Source organism: Prunus mume, linkage group LG2, assembly GCF_029339155.1.
Source record: "Prunus mume cultivar Tortuosa linkage group LG2, ASM2933915v1, whole genome shotgun sequence".
NCBI lineage: Eukaryota > Viridiplantae > Streptophyta > Magnoliopsida > Rosales > Rosaceae > Prunus > Prunus mume.
Window position 1 is genome coordinate 30,164,332 of NC_142699.1, and position 26,258 is coordinate 30,190,589.

Consider the following 26,258-nt stretch of genomic DNA (forward strand, 5'->3'; position numbering starts at 1 on the left):
AACTTCAAATTTTCGCACTTTCAAATTATATTATAATTAAACATATCTTATTGGTTACAGGAAAATATTATCTTGTGGATGCGGGTTACCCACAAATGAGCGGGTATTTGGGACCATATAAATGTGAGAGGTATCATCTTCCAGATTTCCGTAGGGGTACTCAACCAACAAGTTCTAGAGAAGTATTTAATCACGTACACTCTTCCCTTAGGAGTGTCATTGAACGCACTTTTGGTGTATGGAAGAAAAAGTGGAGTATTTTATGAGACATGCCTAACTATCCATTCGATAAGCAAGTGAAGATAGTAATTGCAACTATGGCACTTCACAACTATATAAGGAGGCACGCCCAACGTGATATTCATTTTGACAAAGTGAATGACAACCCAAATGCAATGGAGATGGAGGGTGATGCACAAGAAGAATATCATATTACTCAAGGGCCTGGAGCACAAGAACTATAAACATTAAGGAACAAGATTGCTGCAAGTTTAATGCATGCATCTTCTTAGACAGTTTCTTTATTTCCATTTATTTAAGCCTAGTTTCAATATTTTTTTATTGCTACAATTCAAACCTTATTAGGACAAAGGATTTGTCAAAAAAAATATTTATTACTTATTCAATATGAAGGATGGTGTATGAACCTACTACCGTGGTGATCTCTTTATCTTTGTTGGAATTTATTCAATACATAATTATCTTTGTTGGAATTATTCAATTTGAATTTTTCTTTTCTTTAAGCAAAGATTAATATAATTTTTAGGGGGAAAAGTATAAAAGCACTTTACAGTTTTTTATTATTTTATCAAACAGATTAGTAAAAAGCACTTTCAGCATCATGTCTATTTTAGTCATTATAAATAGTTACAACACTTTTATGGTAAAATTTACCAAACACTCTAACACTGCTTTCATACTCACAGCACTTTTAAAATTACAGTTTACCAAAGCGTTTAATGCTTTACTTTACAGATGATTCTTTTTAAAGCACACACGCTTTTTTAAAATGGCAGCAATCCCAAACTAGGCCTTAAACTTTTTTTTTTTTTTTGTCTGAAAACTAGGCCTTAAACTAGTCACTCAAGTTTAAATTTATGCTTCCGAATGTATAGGTCGTATATAACATTTTGTTACGGCAATGACCATGCTTGTCTCAAAGCTGACATGTAAAATATACATTACATAATTTATTCTTCCGTAAGTTGTCAACAAAGGGCATTTGGTCTAGTGGTATGATTCTCGCTTAGGGTGCGAGAGGTCCCGAGTTCAATTCTCGGAATGCCCCATTTCTTTTATATATTTTTTTTGGTTTTTTGTTTTCACTTTTAAAACTTGGTTTTTTGTTTTCCTCCCACACAAGAAAGAAAGCAGTGCTTTTTCCTCTTCCTGGTCTCCGACTCTCTGCTGCCTTATTTCTCTTCCAATCTCGACTTCTGGCGTCGCGGCTTTTCTGAAAATGGATCAGTCCATACAGAATGACCTGAATGCCCCACACTCCATGGGCACCACCATCATCGGCGTCACCTACAATGGCGGCGTCGTCCTCGGTGCCGATTCTCGAACCAGCACTGGTAATCCCTCTCTCTTTTATTTTCGATACACCTAAGGACTTTGAGGTTTCTGCAAACTCTCACGTCAAGTTCAAATTTACTGGAGAAAAATATTTGGATCTTTTATTTGATTTTTCACGGAATTTGGCTTTTTGTTGTTGTTGTTGTTGATTATTAGGTGTTTATGTTGCGAATCGGGCATCCGATAAGATCACTCAGCTCACTGATAATGTCTACTTGTGCCGTTCCGGATCGGTATCTCTTTCCCTCTGGTCCTCTTTTTACTTTTTCTTTTTTAAATTTATTGTTTTTATTTAATGCTGTTGTTCTTGTTTATGATTTCGGTTGTTTGCATACATGTGTAAAGTTGTTTTTGTTTTTTTTCTTGCTAAAGTATGTCTTGTATTGTATACTTCCGTTTAAGTATACTAACAAAATAGCTGAACTACTTCAATTAATCATATACAGAAAGATGTTAACTTTTCAATTACCTGCATAGTTGAAACAATTCTCACAACAAAAATTCTTTTGGTAAGAAAAATCAGCAAGATAAAGTCATCTCAATGTCCTCAGATTTTGGGCATAGAAAAGGTCAGGCTTGGTGTCTGGTTAGTATTTTAGGCTTTAGCATGCCATAGAAACAAGAACAACTCAATTTGACTCGCCCTTAATCCTTATTTGGGGTTGGCCACATGGATCCTTATCAGAATCTAATTCCGATTGACCGCATAAATTTTCTTTTGCTGCTTAATATATCTAGAGCTAATACCCCTTCCATGAATATTGGCAGATTTATCCTTCCTAACCACTTTTGCCTATTTCATTCTTTATCTCCCTTTTCTCTTGCTTTGTTATTTTCCTTTTGGATCATAATCCCTCGGGAACATTGTTTGACAGATAAGTAACTTTAAGGATTTTCTCTTTTGGGTGTGTTGGTTGAAGGTTTTGTAGTTGCTCTACTTCTGTTGTTAATCTATTTAATTTTCTATTCTCAGGCTGCAGATTCTCAAGTTCTATCAGATTATGTCCGTCATTTTCTCCATCAGCACACGTAAGTAAATGAGCAACTTCTGGATTTACTTTAACTTTTTTTTCTTCCCTTTTGTAGTTAAAACTTCTGGATCCACCCTACGATGATTTTTTTTATATAAAAAAAAATCAACTTACTAATGCCTTTGGTGCATCCCTTGGATTTCATTTTGTTGCACCACCATATGTGTTTGGGCTTGCACAATGCTTTTATTTTCTTTGAGCATTATGTTTTCTTGCTGAAAATTTAATGAAACGTGAACCATCGTGGAACTGATAAATAGTATTCAAAGTTATGCATAAAAGATTGAAGTTGTAAACATTTGAAACTTGTGGTAGTAAGCAATTTTTAAATTTTGGAAATTAAGATGCCAGATTTAAGCTTTGCACTACATTGTGTTTTTCCATTCATTAATGTTTACTACTATTTCAATTGTCATTCAAAATTCTCTCTTTTATGTAGGATACAGCAGGGACAGCCTGCAACAGTCAAGGTTGCCGCAAACCTTATCAGGCTGTTCGCATACAATAACAAGGTTTGCTTCTATTATTCTTTTATTTTACCTTTAGTTTCCGTTTTCGTCATTCAAAAATTTTGAAAACGTTGATCGTTCTAACTTCTACAAAAAATTTATCTTTGTTTAGATTCTTTTAGTTTTCCTATTTGTTTTCACAATTTCCACTGATTTACATTTGAATGTTTGGTAAATAAACAAGATTAAATGTCATAGGTTTACAAGTACTCCATAACAAAAGTGTGGGAATTGGATTTGTTACTTTTTAATGTTAATAGTTTATCAGAAAGTACAAAGAGTTTAAAAGTGAGCTGGATAGAGGTCAAGTTATTTCTAGCAACTTCCTGGAAACTATTTGAAAATTTGTTAGACTGAGCGTGGAGTTTACTTATTATTGAAGTACAACATTTAATAAGATTGCTATGGTTCTTCAGGTATTTCCTTATTTCCTATTGTAGTTCTCATTTCTTTTGTGTTATTTTTAAAATTGGTAGAATATGCTACAAACTGGCTTGATTATTGGTGGTTGGGACAAGTATGAAGGAGGTAAAATATATGGAGTGCCACTTGGAGGGACAATTTTGGAGCAACCTTTTGCCATTGGAGGTATGATTTCATCAACCGTTTCTATTGTTTCCCTGGTCATGGTTGAAGTGGTTTGAGTAAATGCACATGCACTCTGTTTAAATTTTTGTTGCCACTTGAATGCTATTAAAGTTTATGGCTCTCAACAATATTTTGTCATCCAGGATCTGGCTCCACTTATCTGTATGGCTTCTTTGATCAAGAGTGGAAGGAAGGAATGACCAAAGAGGAAGCTGAGGTATGTAGTCTTTATGTTTTTTACAGACTTTTCTATTGCTTCATTGGTGGCTTCCTTGTTACTGGTAATGTGCTAAGATTTGGTTTGTCATCATTGTTGATATTTGTGTATCTCCAAGCTTCAGTTTTCATCGACACCAATACGTAGTTCCTTGATCGCATCCACCTTGTCCTTAGAAACTAACTTTTTCCTTGATGCATTAGTACTTTCTAGAATTGATCATTAAAGCAATGGCTGTTAATTTACTGTAGAGATTGGTGGTGAAGGCAGTTTCTCTTGCTATTGCTCGGGATGGTGCTAGTGGTGGTGTTGTTCGGACTGTCATTGTGAGTTTTTCTTTTATTGTACACTATGCAATTACTTTATGGTTTGGGGAGTAGAAAGATCTAGTTCCCTGCCAATGTACCTGCAGCCATAGCCTCGCTTCTAACTTGTTCAAGATTCCGATTCTCAAAAAAAAAAAAAACAATGAAAGGGCATAAGTGCAATGCTTGTTATTGCAGTGACATGCTTCTCTTATGAGCTTGAAATTAAGCAGTATATGATGCTTACATCAAGCTATTTACTTATATAGCATATAGTAATGCCTGTGGCAACACAATCTGTTGCCTTCCTAATGCGATGGATTTGTTGTTTTGTTAATCGGAGGTTGTGAGGATTGAACTCAAACCTTTCAGGAGAACAACTTGCTTCCTAACAGTATTTTTTAAAAAATTCTTAATAGTTTTTTTTTTTTAATTACCATTTTCCCGCTTAAAAATAGCCAAGTACCTATGGACTTTATATGGTTTTCATTCTTGTATGGCCGTCTATCTTCCTTCCACTTATTTTCTGGTGATTGTATACTCTGTTCTGCAGATTAATTCAGAGGGGGTGACAAGAAACTACTATCCAGGTGACACCCTTCCACTCTGGCATGAGGAGCTAGAACCCCAAAATTCACTGCTGGATATATTGTCATCATCTGGTCCTGACATGATGGTAACTTGAGGATTTTCATCTATAAGACTAGGTAATCCCCGGAGACACCATGAATGACACACTTTCTCTTATCCTAGTTTTTGGCCGGGGGGGCATTTCAGTATGTATTTGGAAAGTTTTACTTTGCAGTTTCATTACCATCTCGTACAATGAAATGATTTGATAAGTAGCTTATGAAGAGAATAAGATGGATTCTCGAACTATTGAAATTATTTGTGTGCCTTTCAAACTAGAAGATGATGCGCGGGTGCATGGATTCTTAACTGTTTGATAATTGATCTTAATTTTGAAACAATCAAATTGCCTGGACCGGGAGACTTTGGAAAAAGCAAAAGGAGAGAGAAATTTTTTAAAAGAAGCCAAAATGGACAAAATTGCCCTTATTTATTTTTGGATTTCCTAAGGAATCTTTTACATTTGCATGTCTTTGATTTGAAAGTTGATAGGTTTTTCTGTCTTTTTTGAAAAAGCCTTGTTTTTTTCCAAAAGTGAAAGTTTTTTTATAGTTAAAACCTAAGATAAATTAAGCCATTGACACGACCTGAGTTCTAGTAAGAGATTGAATTGATACGGCCACTCTTATGCGCCAAAGATCTCGTTTAGTCCATCCCGTTCAGTATAGTTAATCGTAAATGACAATTCAATCCAATCCTGCGCATCAAACACGTATGCATGTTGCTTTGTTCAGCTTAATTTGGTTGGCAAAAAATTTCCGTCAACATTTTGTTCCTTTGATTCCCAATTGTAGCCTTGGTCGGTCTGTTTGACACAATGTGTTTACATCAATCACTTTCGAAATTTATATAACCGATTTCACTTTCGAAATCTAATATACACTCGAAACTGAACGACAAGAATTCCATGCTACAATGCTCTTTACAATGTACTTGCGTGGGAGAATTCCAATGTGGAAGAAAAAGAAAAGTACAAGGCAAATGAATCTTAAATTGACTTCAGCACATCATCTTCGCATCGGCAAATATAAATATGCCATGCTACGTTGTTCACTTGCCCAGAATTTGGCCCTCCCTTGAACAGAACTCGGACCAACTAGAAACTCAAGAAATCTCAGACAAGGATACTCTGTTCAGAACTTCAGCTTCTTTCCACTGCTTGTGTAAGCTGGGCCACAAAGTTGGAAGCCACCCTCAACTATTAAAAGATCACTTCTCAACTTGCTTGCTGCAGCAAGTGGTAAGTGATGACCAGAAAGACCAAACTTTGGTCATACCGTGCTGATTACCATGAAAGATTTTCTTAAAAACATCTAAAGGCTCCTACCAGGAAGAAAAATTGTCAGCATTTTGGTACACTACATTAGGCATTCCCACCATCTGAGCTGCTGCAAGCTTGATTTGGAAGCACAGCGTTGCCACCAAAGTCTCCATCCAAACTCATTTGCTGGACTTCTTGTGGGGACAGGATCTTGATGTAGCGAACACAGTTTACAAACTCCCTGGAATAGGCAAGACCAACAATTAAGAAACAAGTACAATGAAAAATCATGTACAAGACTCTTAATTCTTTTGGCCCTTAATGTTACGTAATAAACAAGTCTTGATGCAAAACACTGCCCAGGGACAAATATATGTCATGCTAATTTGGCACAATCGAACATTCAACTTCAGGAACTTGAAAATCTCCAGCCAAGTTATTCAAACAGGAAAATTATGCATAGATGTGTGCATGACCATGATATATTCAAAATTTTAAGCAGAAATGGGGCTAAAAGACTTACTCCCAAGGGTCATCTCCAACTAGCAGAACATCACTCTCATGATCTACATACACAAGTTTCCAGCCTACTCTCCCTCGGTCCTCTAACTGTCCCTCTATACCAAACCTACGAGCCAGATCTTGTTTAAGCTCACCATAACCTGAATAGCGTGCAATATCTATAGATCTCCCTACAGCTCCACGTTTGTACACCTTTACAGAAACAATAGCCAAGTTAGAGCAAAAGAAAAAATAATCTTAAATACTTAAAATGGATAGCTTCATAATGTATTTTGAATTTAAATTTAAATTATCGAACCTTGGTGTATGTCCTCATTCGCTGAAATTGAGGTGCTGGAGGCCATGGGCCACTGTCCAGAAAGCCGCTATCATTTATGGTTGAGTCAATTGAATTGAATGCCATATCTGGAACTCCAAAGGACTGGGAAACCATTGAAGATGAAAGTTCTTGCTGAGCATCTTTTGCATTTTCATAGTTGCCAATCATGCCTCCCGAAGAGAGATTATTTGAAAAATCCTTTCCTAACCCCACCGTGCCCTTGGCCAACATAGGATCAGGATTCAAGGGTATCCCCAATTGGCCATCAATGTTAGAACCATATGAAACATTGTTTCTATGATCTGCCTGAACTTCCCCTTCTTGACTGGCTTCTCTGAATAACATTGATTGTGGATTGAAAGACAATGGGGCATTATTCTGCTGTAAATTGACATCATTTTGAGAGATGCCCACTGAAGTTGTTGAAGATGATGTGTCCAAGTAATCTGTCTGGACAGCTGCACTGTTCAGGTACGTTTGTGCTGTAAGAATTCCTTGACTTTGATTGCTAGCAATGTTCACTGAAGGCTTAACATCAGACTTAAGCTGGAAATCTTTCAATAAGTTACCATTCAATGGCATTGTTTCTATGGCACTAGGACTCAAGATTGTGGTGGCGGACTGAGCCATGTCCTCCCCGACTAATGAGTTTCGATGGGCTCTGTTGTTCATTAATGGTTGAATTAAACTTGGACAGTTGTTTGTGGATGGTGAATTTGAACAAGATGGAACCTCATCTGTAATCCCAGACTGCCCTGCTCCTGCACCTCCTGTCATTACATTGCTTACAGCTGTAGAGAGTTGATTGGTTGTTGGGGTTGGGAGAAGTCCCATATGCCCGGACATTTCAGGCACCATAACAGGTTGCTGCTGTTGAAGCTTTGGCTGCTGAGGTGGATGAGAAAACCGAACATTAGTTTGGCTGTTATTATTCTTTGTCAGCTGCTGTGGCATTGTTCTTGACTGAGGATGCGAGGTTGGTGCCATTTGAGGCATATCTTGAATTTGGGTGGGAGTCAAAGGCCTGGAGAAGCTCTGGGACACATCTAACAGTTGCCTCTGCTGGTCCTGCAGTTGGATAAGTTGAGCAGGCTGTTGCAGTGCCTGCTGTGTCAAAAGCGACTGCTGTTGCTGTTGAAGCTTCTGTAACAGCTGAAGTTGAAGCTGATTATCAGAAAGATGTTGCAACTGTTGGTTTATTTGATCAGGAAGTTGAGACTGAAATTGCTGTTGATTTTGACCCGCAATTTGTTGTTGATGCTGCTGCTGCTGTTGATGCTGCGGCTGTTGCTGTTGATGCTGTTGCTGTTGTTGATGCAGCTGCTGCTGTTGTTGATGCAGCTGCTGCTGTTGTTGATGCAGCTGCTGCTGTTGTTGCTGCTGATGCTGCTGCAGGTTCTGAGGGAGGTTTCTTTGAAGATGGTTTTGACTAGATGATTGCTGCTGAAGGATACTATTAGTTTGGACAAGAGTCTGAGGTTGCAGAAGCTGGGATTGAACTTGGCTGGAGGGTAGAGATTGATTAAACGAATTTTGCCTGGGTTGTTGAGTAATATCACCCAACTGTTGCTGTCGTTGGATCATGGATGCTAATGGGTTCATTGTGGATGGCAGCTTTTGGAGTTGATCAAGCTGTTGTGCTTGCTGAGGTATTCTCTGGGCATTAAATTGTAAATTGCTCAACTGAGGTATTTGAGGCCCTGACATGCCCAACTGCCGAGAAAGATCCGCTCCAGCAAGGTTTTGCAGAGCAGAACCAGGAAAGGAATTCATGTAATTTGGCTGTATGGAGTTACCCGCAGAAGAATTTTGCTGCATGTTCATCCACTGGACTAAGCTCAGGCCAGGTAGAACCTGGGGATCCTTCATGCACATATCATCACCAAGCCAAGGCATTGTCCTCTTAAAAAGATTATCTAAATCAGAGGATTCCTCATCTGCAAAAGGAAAAATCAAAGGTGGTTAGATGTCCTTCCACTAAAATTCCAAATTCAAAATGTCGTGAAGTTTTCAAGGGCCTGTTTCTGGATGGCTCACACGGAGGTATAAAACAACGCCAGGAAAAGAATAGAGAAGCTTCCAAAGGACTTAAACATCATTTAGTATGTTTTGTGCCATGTCACATACAATGGATCACAGAAAAGATAATATTCAAGTCAAAAGATCAAACATTGATCATAACAAGATGAATGACAAAAATCAGTCCTATCAATCCATCCCATATCATTCACTGTTTTTCTTATTTTCGTTCATTATCAAATTCAGCGGATACCATCCACCATTACCCCAGACAGTTCTTACCAAGCAGAAAGCAATGTGCACTAAGATTGTCTTAATTGACACCTGGTCTGGGTCCAATCTAAGTAGGGAAATTTCATCCTTTTTACTTGTTGAGAGTTGCTTAAAGACTACACAAATTAAGCTGAGACAATAAAGAACTAGTAGAATTTATGGTTGCTATATTATGTCTTTTACCTGGCATTCCTGGTTGCCGAGGACGCTTCGATCTGAAGAATGGTGGGGGACAAATGAAAAATGGAGCAGTAACAGGCTCAATTTCCCACATTGACACCCGATTACGCCTTTCCCCAGCAGTTGACTCATCCCAACCAACCTATTCATAGATATGTCGGGGATTTTGGGTTATTTTACATGACCAACAAGGGGAGAGAGGATAACAAGAAGTTTCCGTCACATTTACCTGCAAATTGCGCCATTGTGAGTTCTTCCATCTAACAGAATCAAGATCACTAATTCCTGTAATTGTACCCATGTACCTGTACAACAAAAGCTTCTCATGTTCAATTCCAAAATTACCGTAAGATTTTTATTTTTCAAAACTGAAGGAACTGGATGAATAACTTAAAAACCCTGTCAAGTCATCAGCATCTCTAGTTTGTAAAGTCTAATTGTGAATTATCTGCCAGATCACTACTGCCAGGATTGCCAAAATCCTGAACAATAGACTGAAAGACAAGTATACAACTACCTTCTTGTTCCTGACTCTTCAGTTTCAAACATCATACGAAATCGCATCCCCAGAGATAGTTGGTTGCCACAAGCTGCCTTGTAGTACTTGGCTAATGGGATAACAAATTCTGATGGACTGGCTCTGCATATAGACAAGAACATTTCAATACAATTTCAGAATAAATATACTGAATTCTTTTAAATAGTGACAACAAGTGATTCACTCCCCCAATCTAGGATTCTATACATGTAGAATAAAGAAGATATTTTAGAGTAAAGAATGAAAGATGTTAACCTAGGATTGTAGAACACTGTGAAGGGGCTATTATTAGCGGCAGCATGAGCTGCAGCCGCTAGAATCCCAATGTGCATACTATCACTTGATAATACTGAAGATGATAGGTTGGTGGGTTGCCTGTTAGCGCGTCTAATTCCCAAAAGAAGCTGCTGCTTTTCATCCCTGATCACGGAAAGTGTGTTTCACCATAAGAGTTTGTTTTTGCACTTAATATATTTTCAAGTGCATAAGAGAGAAGAAAAATAAAAACCTATATATATAACTTGAACGAGGCCTTGTTACCAATGAATCCTACTTACAAGCAGAAATTAATGCTCAAAAACAGAAACCTCTAAGATTTTCAATTCATTGTGAATACCTAATGAACAAGACAGAATCGCCAGCGAAAAGCCTCTTCCCACTAACAAATAGGCTCCATCCTGTTGTAAGCAAGTGGCGTTTTGGTTGCCCTGCATTAAGCAAAACAACGAATAACAGATGTTTAGATATATGATCATGATGGCACCTAATTGATCCATGAATGCAAATTCCAATAGCCAAATAAAGAACATACCACGATAGATATGGCGGAAAGTCCAAACAGTATCATGCAAATCCCTGGCGACAAGTTCTTGAGCAGGTGGTTGCATGCAGAAATCCTATGTAGAAACAGGAGCACTATTAAACTTTGTAATTAGTGTGGCAAACCTTGGAAATGAGGTAAAACTGCTTACGAGAGGAGGGAAAATCTTTTCTGCTGCACGACGGGGCACCGAGAAACCTCCATGAGTGCTTGTATCACTTGCTGTCAATGTTTTACAGAAAAACTCTGGTTGGGGCTTATTTGACTTGAGGGCAAGATCTGATCTCAACAATGCATCCTTGTCAAACTGCAGACCAAGAAGTTGAGGAATTCAGTTTCCAGAAATTTTTACCATCTTTTTTTTTCATAGAAATTTTTACCATCTAAAAAACAAAGGAATTTTACTTAAAAGTACCAGAAGGGTATGTCCAAAGTATTATCAGAACATAATGATTTACTAGTCATTTTGAACAGCCCTTACCGAGGAAACAGGCTGAAGTGTCATCTGAGCATAAACTTCATCCGTTTCGGGGTCCGCCTAGAACATCATACATAAGTGAGAAAATCAATTTGAAATGATCAAAAATATAATGTATTGGCAAGGTAATACTTAAAAACAGATAAAATCAGCCATACATGCAAGGTGACATTGTGAAGGAGACATAGTAGCTTGGAGGGAAGATTCGGGTAGTTTGGTATTTGACCATCCACGTCCTTTTTCATAGATGCCGCAACCTGAAATCAGAAATTTCACTCTCAAGTCAGGACATAATACAACTTCATACATATTATAACTTCAAATATCAAACTTATCCTGTATGATGATTGCTCAATACAAAAAAACTAAAACTTTAATTTCACCATCTACTTGGAAAGATAGAACGAAAAGACCCGAGGAAATTCTCCACAAAAAAAAAAAAAAACAAAGATCAATAACTAAATGTAATTACTAAAATCTAACCAAGTACTTAGCTACCACAACAATGTTGAACAAAAACAAGAAGAGTAAATATAATGGGGATACCCACAACAACAAAAATAAATAGTATTGTTTTCTTTTTCCGTTAATCCTAAATTGTTCAAACCCATCAACCCCATCTGCTTTATTAAGTGAAAATTTATATCCCACCTAAAAGAAAAAAAAATTACATAAAAAACCATGTGTTTTCTAAAATTAACAAAGCATTGAAAAGGAAGGTCAACAACAGATTGCTATTAACAGAAGCGGCCTGCACAATAAATGAACTCAAAAATCATGATAAGCATTGATGAGTTCAGGAAAGTAGAGAGTAGAATGTTAAGTATAAGCAGAAACGCTCAGGCGGCGCACGATAGCAACAACATTTAAACACCCACTTGTTCGCTGTGACCTTGAGGGAAGTAGACCACGTGGGTCCCAGCCGGCGGCAAGTTCACCAGCGGCCCGGCGCACGCTTGCCATAGCTCCGGGTTTATGATCTTCACATTCTCTCCCCCTGCACACGTGTCACCCGTTCATTCGTCAGAAACTCCCACAAACAATCAAAAAAGGCCCGTTTTTTCCGTTTGTTTCCCCAGAAAACGGAAACGAGAAAGAAAATAAAGGACCAACTGAAACAGAGAAGAATCTGGATTCTGGGAATCTCTTAACATAACTGCCGAGGAGCAGAGGCAGTTAGTTAGAGAGTCCCGAGTACGTACAAAAATACTTGTAACGAACAAAACGAAGTCCAAAACAGACAAAACAAAATTTCACAACAACCGTATCGATCGATCCATCCACCGATTTTCGTGTTTTTTAGAGAGAGAGAGAGAGAGACAGAGCGCAGCTCATAGATAAATATAGAGAGAGAAAGTGCCGACCTTCGCATGAATTGGATGGACCGTTGGCCGCCGCAGCTCCGGCTCCGTTCGCGGGCGGCTTCATTGTTTGCTCCGGCGACTTGGGTTCTTCGAAACACTGGATATACTGCCGGAAAATCTCACTTGCTCATCTCGCCGGAGATATATCGGCGATAAAATGGAGCTCCGTTTCTAGCTCTTCTCGGCTCCCAGACCACGCACTCAGATCAACGAACTAGATTTTCAAGTTCTCTATCAGCTGAGCTCAGATCAGCTCAGCAAAGTCTACAGCCCCCAAAAAAGATTTTAAAAAATGGAAAAGAAAAAACTTTCCCGGAAAAGGTTGCAGATTTTCCCGGGAAAGGTTATGAGCTTTCCGGCCAGGGGAAGGGGGCAAAACGGCGACGTAAAAGGAGGGAACAGAGGGGCAGAGAAAAAGGAGGGTTTGCTGAGATTAAGAGAGACCAAATGCTGAAGCTTTGCCCCCTATCTTCCCCTACAACACCCAGACATTTCCTTTCTTTCTCTCCTCTCTTTCTTCTCTCTCTTCTTCCCAATGCTCAATGCTCCCTTTTCTCTCACTCTCTCTACATCAAAATAAATAATTTTCTTTTTCTCTTTGTGTGTTTTCTTTTCTCTCTCTACCTGTCCTTGAAAATGGCACTGACTAATGGGGCTTTGGCTCCTAGTTGACCCCTACGGAGTTGGGTTTGTGGTTAGTTTTGTTTTTCTCTTGTTAACCATGGTTAATGTAGCTTAATCTTAGAACAACAGCGATGATAAATAATATCCAAAGTATAGTGCTTTCACACACAAACATAAAAGCATTGCTGAATTAAACATGATCATATCAATTGCTATTCAGAATATTGAGATTTGTTTCAAAATTATGCTAGATCAACTTAATATTCTTTTTCTTATGCTTACACTAGCTGGATTTTACATGCTATCAAAAGAGTTGAGAAAGAACAAAAGTTAGTAATGGTAAGAAATTTTGCTTTGTTTTGATGTTTTTTTCAAAGCAATTGTTGATCTTACAATTGTTCTAGTTTATTATAAAATTACCCTTTTGTCCCTTTACCAATATCAACTAACCCACCACTAGTAAACTAACACATGATTATTTGTTGTGGCTAAAATTTCCAAATATGATTATGTGTTGTTGACCATTTTTTGACCGTCACCATCGCCATCCATTGTGCAGCACATGATGAAAGTTATTTGTATATTGGTTCTTTGTGTTTCCTTGTTCTTTTCATCTCCAACATGATGTTTTTAGTGGGGGTTTTTGTGTGCTAAATTTCTCATCTAATAAATAATTTTTTTTATTGTTTTAAAAACCTAGAAAATGAAAATAAAAACAAAACTCATTTATATGATTTATTAATTTGTATTTAATGTTTTATGACAAATATGATAAATTGCATATGTAAAAGTTAATGTCGAGTTATGAGTCTAACGATACAGAGGTAGTTGCCTCTCGAGGAAAAAAAACTCAAATCCGTACGAAAATAGGGCTATTGGTTGTTGTGGTTCGGAAATCATAGAAGCTTTGCTTTAATGCCCATAATAGTGAATCACAAGACTCACGTCACTAATTAATGGCATGCTTGCACTAATTAATGGCATCACCATCTTTAACCTTTTGGTTAATAATTAACTGATGCATGTGCTAATTTGTTTTATTTTTCTTTTTTATTTTATTTTTAGAATTAAGAAAAGATAGCATAGACAGTTATGTTTTATAAAAGTAGGGCTTGGTATCTGATTTTGTTTTTAATTTTAATTTTTTTAATATGAAAAAATATAAATTTACCATATTATCCTCATTTAATTAATAATTTTAATTCTTAATGTTTGAATTAACTAAGGGCATTTTCTGGTATTTTGAATGTTTCATCATTCTCTACCTTTTGCTTTATATATATAGATAAAGCAAATCTTGCAAATCGAATGAGCAAAAGTTTACGAGAAAAAGTTTACTAATCGAGTCAAAATACGAGGATGTAAACTACGTGCACATTCATAGTTTAAGATAATGTCCTAAATAATATCAAAGATACCTCAAATCACTTAATACTATGTGTTCAAAATAAAGTGCACTTTGCGAGTTTATATAGGCTATATCGTTCCTAACGACATATGTAAGTTGATATCTTTCTCCATTTCTCAACAATTCCTTCACGCCAAAATTAGTTCTTTAATTTTTACTATAAATGATGGGAGTTCTTTTATTTGTTTATATCCACACCATTTATGAACTTCATTTATTTATAACACATAAAATACTAGTATCCAACATGCTATATTATTATTTTTTAATACAAGTGAGTCATTGTCTAAACTATAAGGGGACACACACACACACTATCAAGTTGTCATGAGAATTCGAACATGAAACTGATGGTCTACAAGTCAATACTTTTTTTCACTATGCGATACCATGTTTGCATTTTACTTTCTTTTTATTCAATGAGAGAGTATAAATCCAGCAAAGGATTTATTTTAATTTTGAGAAAAAAATATCATTAAATTAGTTGAAGAATTGGAATAATTCTAATTGTTGCATTTCAAGCCCTAAAACGTGAACACTTTCCTTCTTGTGAGTATGTTCTATTGTTTTACCAACCCAACGTTTTATTGACCAAAAATGAAAAATCTTCTTGTGATGGAATTGTATTAGGCGTTGTGGGTTGACAATTGACATGATGAGCAAGTCCCTAATTAGTAAAAAGGACCCCAAAAAAGTGGGTTCATTGTATTCAAAGGGCAACAATAATTACGAAAAAGAAAAATTAATACATAGAGCAAGAGGGTCAAATGGGTCATTGCAAACCACCACTATAGCCTATAGGGGTAATAATAAGACCCTTGTAGACTCTCGAATGGCTCCTCTATTATTGGCTCTGAGATCCAAGGCTTGCCTGATGATGACCGACCTCATAATCTTGCACATGCAAAATTGCACACAGAATGGTCGCCTCATTTAATTATAAGCTAACAATTCATGATTAGAGTCTGAATAAGTGGAAATTAAGAAACTTTACTTTTGCTTTGCTTGCTTATTAATTGTTACTTTACTACTTGTTTACAAACCTTTTACTTGTCCTTAATAACCACTCCATGACATAGCAAGTAATGTCAGCTGCTGCTGCACTAGGGTTTTTTGGTTGGAGAAATTCTCGAGTCTAACTGCCGGACCAATTCATCTGTGAGATTACATCTACAAACATGTGAGACTCCTACATTGTAATCCTACACATCTCATGTTGGCTCCATCTCACATGTAGAGTGTCTCGTGTGTTTACAATTGTGGTCATATAGATGAGTTGGTTTGAACTCGAGAATCTTTTTTCATATATGACTTTCTTGAATTTTTTGTTTTTAATTTCTTCAAAATTTGCATTTTTTACCACTGGTTACTGGTTACTGGTTACTAGTGAATTAAAAAATAATTGAAATTTAAAGGGGAGGCTAAAAATTGTTTCCTACCTTTCGAGCTTCATTGGTCTTTTTCATAGACCCAAGACTTTCATAGTTTAACCAGTGATCTTTCTTTTTCATGCTTACTCTTTTCTCTTTGTATATATCCATATAACATACTTTTTATTATAACATGTAATTTTTAATATGAGTGTAAGTAGATAGAAGATGAGTGTGAAAATCAGCTCCTATAAATAAATATGAAAATTGTATATAACTTTAGATCTCATAAAATTCAATAAAGAATGTATACATCAAAGTTTATAAAACTAAGGAGTCTTTAAGTGACAACTATAAGATTTTTTTTTCCTTCTACCTTTTCCTTGTAGTAGCTTGGTTACTACAATATTATAACTCGTGTTGTTCTAAGCAAAGTTATGGCATTTATAAGGATGAGGTAAGGCTTAAAACCCCATTTCTTTTAGTTGAAAAAAGAAAGAGTAAAACATGTAGAATAGCTAGGGTCACACCATATTTGATAGTGACTTTACGAGTATTAAATAATTCATTCTTACACGTAAATTATAATTGAACGTATGAACAACTAAATAATTCATTCCTACACGTAAATTATAATTTAACGTATGAACAACTGAATGAGAAAAATGAAAGTGAATTCTATTCAACTTTATGATTTTCTTGTAAAAAATAATACATGTAACACATTAAATGACATATATGATATGGGCAAACGGATAAAAGCCCATCTCTTTTTAAAAATAAAAATAAAAATAAAAATACAAGCGATAGTTTAAACTACAAGAGAGAGAGGTTTCTATTCTCTCTCTCTCACACACACACACACATACTATCAAAGTGTCATAGGAGTTTTTACTTGAGACTATTAGTCTACAAATCAATGTCATTTCCCTTCTAAACTAGAAGGAATAATTACAAACAAAGATATTGCGTTGAGTTTATTGTTGTGATTTGCTCCTATTTTTAAAGAAAAAAAATGGAGCATTTCAATGGCTTTATATTAGAAAGGGAATACATAGGCTGTAATCCCACTTCCAAGCATCGATGGGAAATTGAGGTCATCGTCTTCCCAATTCATAGCTTGCTCAAAATTCGTTGTGATCTTTTGTTTCCCAGCTCTTTTTTAACCCTCAATCTTAGAATCTATACGATTTATTTTGTCAGACAGAAAAAGTGAGGGAATTTATTTTTCTATCTACAGAACTTTTACTGTTGACACTGATAAATGTTGAGATATGAACTCATTCTCTTCCAAATGACTTGGCCATTTTTTCTTGTCCCCTGCCATCCTATATCATTGCATCACAAGTTTATTCGCTTTTGTCCTTGTAGGTTTTACCTATAGCTATTTTTTATAGGTCATTTTTTAGAGTCGATAGGATATTTCCGGACAAGTTATTTGTAAAGTCACTTTTTTTTTTGGTATGCTTTAAATTTATAATCTCATTTGATCACTTTCACACCATACTCAAGTTTCTATTTATAAAATACCTCAAAGAAATTTATTTTTTATTTTTATGCAAGCAACATTAGAGACTGAGAAATCGAAAGTATGAATAAATGCTCTTAATCATTTGAATTACAAAACTTTTGTCAAAAAAAAGTTTATATTAATAACTTAAATGAATAGTTATTTGTTTAATGATTTATTTTTGGTACATCATAGTTATTTAATCCCATAAGCAAATGCCATTGGTGTCACGGTATGGATCTACGTACCGTGTTTTCTGGGAGAGGTGGGTGGTGGTAGGGCCTGCTGGTAAGCTGGCTTGGCACAATCGACGGCCAATAATAATTTTCCTACAAGTCATTATTGTGAGAAAAATTAATAAAATCTTCACTTTGATTTAAACTCAGGCCAAATTCAGTATCATAATATTTGAGATAATCTAGGTTGGTTCAAATTGAATTTAGTTATTAACAAGTGAATTTGAGACTCAATCTCGGTTTGTTACATGAATTTAAAGTTCAAAGAGAGATTGGCTGCTCTCAATACCAGCACTATGACTTTATCTTAACATTTTCAAAGTACTTAAACACTCGATTTCAAATTTGTGTTGCATGTATTCATAGTTTATCTTAAAGAAAGTGAGTGTTACGAAATTTTCTGGTTAATTAAAAAAAACTTGTAAGATGTTGAAAAAATTATATATAATTCAGTATAAAAATGGATGGTGGTACCATGATCATCCTAAGGTGGATGTGTTGTCATTATCAATCATGGCCACGGAATTTGAATAATAAGGTATTTCGAATGACAAACAACACAAAGATGTTAGTCTATTTTCATGATTCTATTCTCATCATACCCAAATATTTGTTGAATCATAAGGTGGATCCATGGATGATAAAATCTAAGGATTCCTCGTTGAAAAAAAATAAAATTACGAACATAGAAAAAGAAACTTTAAATATTCGGTAAAATAAATAAATTCAGCTTATAAGGATAATGTAAAATATGGAGTAATTCTTACAAACAAAAAAAAAAAAAAACAACTTCAACAAAAACAGTTTTCCAAATTTTTTAATGCTTTCCCAAATGTATAAGTGGCAAACAATTTCAGCATGATATATTTTTTTAATCAAATTATTATTACTACAACAACTAGTCACTTCATCATAATTTCAATTTCATTCGAATCATTTCAATATATGATTGTTCTTCTGAATTGACATTAAATCGAAGCCATTTGATGATTGAGATGAGGTGGTTGTAATCTTATCCGCAAAAATAGGGCATGCGCATGGATTGTTGAAGTTGGAGAAAATTATAAACTTGTTTACAGTCAAATTACCAACAAGGCTTTTTAAAAACAAGAAGCTTAACTAAATCTGCAAAATATAGAGTGATCACTTTAGAGGCGTTGTCATCTCTCTTAAGTTTTTTCGTGTGACAATAATATTGTGTGATTATCACTGACGAATTTATAGAGGCACAAGGAAGTGTAGTTGGACATTCCCTTGCGGGAAAATGTCATGGTCATGCTGGAATATGCCCTTTTGCTGGTGCCCATAAACTGTTCGACAAAATGCCTCAAAGAGGCTGAGTTTTTGTTTGCTGGCTGAGCATCTGTTGCGCGTTGCGCGAAGCTGAGTCTAAGCAAAAATGACATTGTTTTGGACTAGAAGGACAAACAAACAAAACAAAAAAAATCTGTGTGCTTGCAAAGAAGTCTTCTTCACAAGCGGAAATTCAGTGTGTGGTAATATCATACATCCATGATCCGTCGACTTGGCGAATAACTTGTCAAATGAGAGATACATAAATTAATTTACAAGTTATCCATCCATCCATGTCATATCTATAAGCACAAAGTATTGGCTTGATCACTTGCTAACGTAAGATGACTAATTAACTTAAATTATAGCACATATACAATCATTAACACTAAACTTTGAATTGCAATTCTCAACCTAATACATTATAGTATTACTAGGTTAGTAGCAATGCAGTGTATCTGCCCTATACTTTTCCGATTTTTAACCTATACGAGTGTTGTGGTTCATGTGAATAGATGATATTTATTTAATCTCTGAAAATGAAAGGTAACTTACATTCCAACTTGAGTATCAAATTACAAAGTACATTTGCCGCAAATACATAAGAAAACTCAACTTCTATTACTAGGGCATGTACCTACAAGGGTACAATTTTGTGACAATTCCTCATATCATTTACAATGCATTGTACTACAAATAATATGCTAAGTTAATGCTTTATATGCTACATTTGGAAATTAAAAATATAACCGACAAAAATGCTTAATCTTCTTGTATATATTTATGATGAGTTTGATATTTATTTGTAACTAGTCTAGTTCTACAGTAAGAGCATTTCCAGCAACTCTGGCGGGTGGGGTTTGGGGCTTTTTGGCGTTTCCAAGAACAAAGGGAGCCCGGCAGAGGTGGGGCCAGCACTGGCTGGCCGAGTGCTTGCGCGTCAGCGACTCTCAAATTTTTTAACGTTGGCTCATACAATGCCAAAAAAAAATTTGAACACGCCCTACAATGCCCTCGTCCATGTGGCTCGCGTTAGGCTCTCCGATCAGATTTTTCTAGCAATCCAACGGCAAATTTTTGTGCAATAAAAAAATGAAAAAAAAGGGAAAATTTTTTTTAGAATATACCAAAAAATTACTGATTTTTTTTCTTTCTCTATACCTTATAAGTAAATGTCTTTGTCCTTTTACTTTCATTTATTTTTATATTACTCCATTTACTTAAGTTTACAATATAAATAAGGAAGTACCCCCCATTTGGATTTAAATAAAAATACTAGAAAATCAAATTCCCACCAAATCAAGATATGAAAAATCGGTTTTAGTGCAAAATACGATTTAGGCTAAAAATGATGGCTTCATTAAGTCAATATATACTTCATACTAAAATCCCATAAAATCAAGTTTTCTTATTTGATGTGTAAGGAATAAAAGCCGTTAAAAATTATCTTGAGAAAATGATTATTTCCGAAAAACCATTTTTCATACTTAGTCAATATTGCACCTCCGCTAAAAAAATTCTAGGTCCGCCACTATAAATACCAACCAATACTTTCACTTTTAACACCAAATCTTCATACATTTTTTTTTATAAATACCAACCAATACAAGTAATAAAATAAAATCTTATCCAAAAATATTATCCAAATTAATTGTTTAAGTAAACAAAGTTGTGAGGTAAATTATTTGTAATTTTCATTTTATTAATTTCTATGTCATATTAATTTTTATTTAAATGTTTCTTGTAATTTATATATTTTGTTAATATTTCTTGTATTTTCAATATTAATATGAATGTTTCTTGCAATATTTATATTTTGTTTTGCATTTATAATAATTGTTAATGAATAGTATTGACACGTAAGAATCCAAAAATATTATCCGAAAATATTATTCAAATTAATTGTTTAAGTAAACAAAGTTGTGAAAAAAAAAACCAAAAAAATAAATAGTATTTGTCATGGCAAACCTTGCACGCTAGAAACACACTTTGTTAAGAGAGTAGGGCTACTATTCACATGAATAGTAAGCTCCCTTTCATGGTAAGGGCTAACAGATAGAAATACTCTAAGAGCAATCCCAGAACACCGATCTCACTTTTTTTTCCATTTCCATCTCCTCTTTATTTATTTTTTAATTCACCGCTCTTTCAATGAAAAAAGGAAGAAGAAGAAGGAGAAAACTTTGGGAATATATAATGTCTTTATCCGGTCATCCTTTGTAGGGAGGCGCGAGCGTGCATGCAAGCAAGCTGAAAACCCGGCCGGTTTAAAGGACTCACAAAGTCACAGTGCCCGACGGAATGGCACGCGAGTGTACCGCCATACAGAGAACGACACGTGTCCTGAAAAAAGCAAAATGAGTAACTTTAGAAAGCAAGATAAGAGCCATCCGATTAGACAATTGATTTTCCCTCTGCCCCACAGGCCCGCTATACGTGGGCCCCACAATCAACGTCAAATCTCTCATATGGGATTTGGGAAAAGTGGGGAAAAAAGAAAAGAAAAGGGTGGTGGTGGAAATTGGGAGGGCTGTTTCTGGGAGAGCACGCCTGCGATTTTGCTTTGTGCTTGGGTGGCTCTTGGGATTAGCGTCCCTAAACTTTTAGCCTCTCTCTTTCTATTCTTTATTTTTCTTCTCTTCACTTTTTCTGAAATGCCAAAATGCCAAAATCAAATCGTTTCTCTCACCTAATTTTTGGCTTTGGAAATGCGGAATCTCTCATCCGTTCATACTTGTTGGTGCTTATAGATATGACCTGTTTATTTTGCTTTTCATGTTTTGGTATCGATATGACGTGTTTCATTTCTTGTTAATGGGAAATTTTATTCGAAAACAAACAAGGTCTTTCACTTAGAGCATCTTAAATGGTACAAGAAGAATTCTCATGTCACAGAGACACTTTAGTTGACATTGAAGGCAAAATGAGATTGTCTATGAGAGCTACTAAATTGGCTTATCTAAAAACATGACCAAGCGTGTAGCACCCTTCAATTGAGATAAGAGCAATCTGCATTATCCATTACGTATCCTAACCCTGAATTATCTTTATGTGAGACCGAAATAATTAGGATAATACTCATAGTAGTATTAGTAAGTTAATAAGACGTTATTTACTCATTGAGTTGCAATCCGAAATGTCATCTCATGATCCAAACCGTTCACTATGGAGTGGATCAAATGAATGGTTAGCGTTGTATTAACTTACTATCCGATTAGTGCTTCAACATCATCCAAAGGTTACCATTGTACAAGTATGCTAAATTAGACAATATTTATTCATGTAAATTCAATCCAAAAAATAGATGAACTTTCTATAAACAATGAAAATATTCAAGATAATAATCAAATGGTCAAATTATTTTTGATTTGGCTAATTTTTTGCAAGGCTAATATTTGAATGATGAACTAAAAAATGAAATGTATGGATCATGATATGACATTGCGGAGTGAGTCCAACGAGTGGTTAGCCTCGAATTAACTTATTAACCAACTAGAAATCAAGCACTCCTATATGTATTAACGTCACTTAATTTAAAAAATGATTTTTGTAAAAATATCACCTAAACTTATACCTTAGTTTAAATTTGTCACCTTAAAGAAAAATGTTACCTTAATTTTTCAAAATCCATGACTTGTCATCTAACTTTAACACCATTCATTTTTAAGGGTATTTTAGTCCATTTTCAAGGGTATTTTAAAAAATTGAAAATTTATTATAAAAACATTTGTATATCTTTTAAACAATTAAAATTGAAAAAGAAAAAAAATATCACAATCCCCCATCCCATGAGCGTCACCGACGGCTCCAATCAACCCCGCCCACCTTGAAATCCACTCCTCCTTCCCTCTTCACAACCCCTTCATCCATTCCCCCTTCTCTCTCTACCATGGAACACCAATCCTCCACACATAATTCTCTCATCCCACTTTTTTTTGCTTATTTTTTCTTTTTGGAAATTTCCAATTTGCATATTGAAATTTGTGGAAGGACAACTACCAAACCAACAATTGAGAAGCCTACGTAACAAATGGTGACCAAGCAAACTTTAGATCCTAAAACAGAAACACAATGGAGTAAGTTAATGAAACTATGAAGACAAGAAGGAGATTGGATTTTGGGTGGAAAGTTTAAGTAGTTTCATGTATCTACAAATTTCATACATGCTCAATGAACACCATAAAAAAATTTATATATGCTAAGAGAGAGAGAGAGAGAGAAGAGGGGTGGGGGAGGGGTGTCCTCTGCGATGTGTTCGGGGGTAGGTGGGGTTTTTTTTTTTTGGGGTCAAAAGGTGATTGTTCATTGAAACATTGATTCCAAATATAGACCACCAAACAAAAGGAGGCAAAGCCTCAAATAACATACTAAAAAAGGAGAAGCAAAACAGGACTCGACATAGACCAGCATAATGCCTTTCCCCACATAGACTGCGACCTTACATGGAGTTGCTAGGCGGGCACGGCAAGCCATTGGGGTGGGAGCGAAAGGGAGAGAAACGTCTCTTTTTTCTCTTTTTTTTTTCTTTGAAAATGAAAATTGGATGATGTTAAAGTTATATGACAAATCATAGATTTTGAAAAATTTAAGATGACATTTCTTTTAAATTTTTCTTTAAAATAACAAATTAAAATTAATATATAAATTTAGGTGACATTTCTACCAGAATTCATTAAAAAAAAATAAAACCATTGGGCTTCTCACTTAAGAGAACAATGATGAAAGACGCACGACTGAAATAAATAAATTCTTTGTTTCCCGACTTTATTTTGATCGAAAGTTACAACTTTTTTTTGTTATCTTGTAGGATCTCAATCACACAACCTCATAATATCCACCTACATCATTTGTTTATTTAATTCCGTATGTGGCCATTATTTTTAAGAGATGCCATTGATTTATAATAAAGGTCCTTCTGACTCTGAGCAAGAACATGGTTCAGGTAGAAAATTGTATTAAAAAATAACAATATTATAGTAAATAACGCACTCAAAAACCTTTGCCAATTGGATCATCTTTCAAAATGTCAACATCTTTGTACCAGTTCTCATTGTCACAATTGTTTTTAAATTCATCCCCATGTGCGGTTGATTGAAGCCGAAAAAATTGCTGTTTTTCCGCCTGATTTGATTTTATATATATATATATATATATATATATATTAAAAAACTTAAGAAAGTGTGAGGCTGTGAGCTGTGCAAATATTTTTCAGCCCTACTTTTTAAGAGGGATTACTTTTCACGCGTTTTTCATCTCTCATTTGTTAGAGTTTTATTTGTATTGTTATGACTTGGATTTTTTCAAACTTTATTTCTTTTTCATTATTTTGAATTTGCAATCTTAGTTGTGATGCCTATGGCAAAATTTCTTCGATCCTGCATGGTTGTTAGTGAAGGCGCACAAGATTGTCTTAATGGCCCTTTGTGGCGAACAACTTTTTTGGCTGAATTATGAATGCAATCATAGAATTTCTATATAAAAAAAAGAAGAAAAAAAGAAGAAGAGGGATTAGATTTATTAGGTGCTTGAGAAATGGGAGGTCATTTTGTTCTGTCTAATTTATATATTATGGTTTGTTGATAGGAAAAATGGGTGTCTTAATGAAACAACCCATTTATGTAGAGTTTAATTCAGCATAAAGTTTCAGGTTAGACGATATGAAATTATTATAATAGACTAGTAGTATTGATTTGGAAGTCCTCTCATTAATTTTCTTCGCCGGGAACACACCATCCAAAAGGTCCTCTTACATAGAATTATATTTGTGTTTATAATTTTTTTATATAAAAAAAAATTATTTGCAATAGAGATATAATTCATATGTTCCTCTTTTATGTGAGTAGTGAGAGAGGAACATAGGAAATAATGTCACCTAAAGAATCAGTACTTAAAGGCATAGATGTTTCGTGCTCAATTATAGTAGTCACGATCACGAAACATTTGTGACTTTTGTGTGACTATTGACGTAAGAGATATATATTCTTGTTACATGTAATTATGCTCATATATGAAAGACAAGTACCTATTTCACATTGAAAGTAACACTGTGCATCAATGTTTCCTTAAATGAAACTTCCTCAAGTGACCTTAAAGAAGTATATACTCTCGTAAGGGGTTTGACAAATTTAGAGGAGCTATAGTTTTCAATGCCCACATTGCTAGTTGTTTTAGCAGTAGAAGACTTGGTATGGGCATGGTAAAGAAGAAGAAGAGTCAACAAGACAAAGTAAGTATACATGTTGGTCTTTGAGTTGTTATAAGCGGTAGGGCCCATCCTAGTGACTTGTCTTTGCAATAGGGGTCCCATGGTCCCTCATGTCTTAGTGTATGTTGGGTGAAAGAACCACATAGTTGGCACATACAGCCAATGGAGTTTGGACACGTAAAGTGAGTGTGGGGTCCAGAATATGATTTGATTGGTGCTTGAACCCAAGCAAAAACCATGGGTGGACAAGTTGACAAGTTAATGGTCGTGATGTCGCCAACCAGGCCACTGAGGAATATATATATTGGATTGACTTTGACGTGTGGAATGTGGATGTCCCATGATTTTGTGCTAATACCTCGAATTTGTACCCAAATTAAATTTGTTTTAGTTTTTGTTAAGTGTAGTTAATGGCTTCTTATGTCATAGAATTGACTTCTAATGTTGGATTTAAACATGGAGAAAGAAACTCTAAAGTTAAACACTCATTGAGGTTTGTGTTATTCCATTGCGACTTCATGGGTATCAAAATTATGTTTGATTCCCAGTACAGTCTTATTTTCATCTGTTCAATTCTTTTAGATTTGTATTTTTTGAGTTTTATTGTCAAACTTTTGTGTAATTTTTTTTGGTGTGACAGACATGTTGTTATGTGATAATATTGATTCATTCATGTTGCAACACATGCAGGGTATCTATTTATTATTACAAAGTTTACGTCCATAATATATAAATTATGTCGTTCACTCATATTTCAATATGTAAATTAGTAACAACATGTAACGATCAACGTAACACAAAGAAATTTCTGTTAAACTACGAAATAATATTTTATACAAATAATGATAGTATTTTATTGATACGAGAATAAGATCACAAGTACAAAAAAGCAAATCATCTCCTAGAAAATTAAATGAGTCTATACCCAGCTCAAAGATTAGTAGTGGAGTAAAATCAAGACATGCAAATATTTTCCTAAAAAT

General features: G+C 35.2%; 2 protein-coding genes and 1 non-coding gene across 3 annotated transcripts; 2 read left to right on the forward strand and 1 right to left on the reverse strand.

Annotated features, from left to right (window-relative positions):
• Positions 1 to 1,216: 1,216 nt before the first annotated feature.
• On the forward strand, positions 1,217 to 1,288 carry TRNAP-AGG (transfer RNA proline (anticodon AGG)). Its single transcript has one exon. It is a non-coding gene; the product is annotated as a tRNA-Pro (tRNA).
• Positions 1,289 to 1,346: 58 nt separating this feature from the next.
• On the forward strand, positions 1,347 to 5,113 carry LOC103323720 (proteasome subunit beta type-6-like). Its single transcript, XM_089046370.1, has 8 exons — positions 1,347 to 1,574; positions 1,732 to 1,808; positions 2,549 to 2,604; positions 3,046 to 3,118; positions 3,592 to 3,703; positions 3,847 to 3,920; positions 4,172 to 4,246; positions 4,779 to 5,113. Exons 1-8 carry the CDS (start codon positions 1,460 to 1,462, stop codon positions 4,908 to 4,910), a joined length of 714 nt encoding a protein of 237 aa, XP_088902496.1. The 5' UTR covers positions 1,347 to 1,459; the 3' UTR covers positions 4,911 to 5,113.
• Positions 5,114 to 5,677: 564 nt separating this feature from the next.
• Positions 5,678 to 13,272, reverse strand: LOC103323722 (auxin response factor 19-like). The gene is made up of 14 exons (XM_089046371.1): positions 12,630 to 13,272; positions 12,144 to 12,262; positions 11,424 to 11,522; positions 11,269 to 11,325; positions 10,939 to 11,094; positions 10,779 to 10,863; positions 10,584 to 10,674; positions 10,223 to 10,387; positions 9,947 to 10,069; positions 9,659 to 9,734; positions 9,433 to 9,571; positions 6,937 to 8,894; positions 6,640 to 6,830; positions 5,678 to 6,357 (listed from the first exon to the last, which is right to left on the reverse strand). Exons 1-14 carry the CDS (start codon positions 12,691 to 12,693, stop codon positions 6,219 to 6,221), a joined length of 3,462 nt encoding a protein of 1,153 aa, XP_088902497.1. The 5' UTR covers positions 12,694 to 13,272; the 3' UTR covers positions 5,678 to 6,218.
• Positions 13,273 to 26,258: the final 12,986 nt, after the last annotated feature.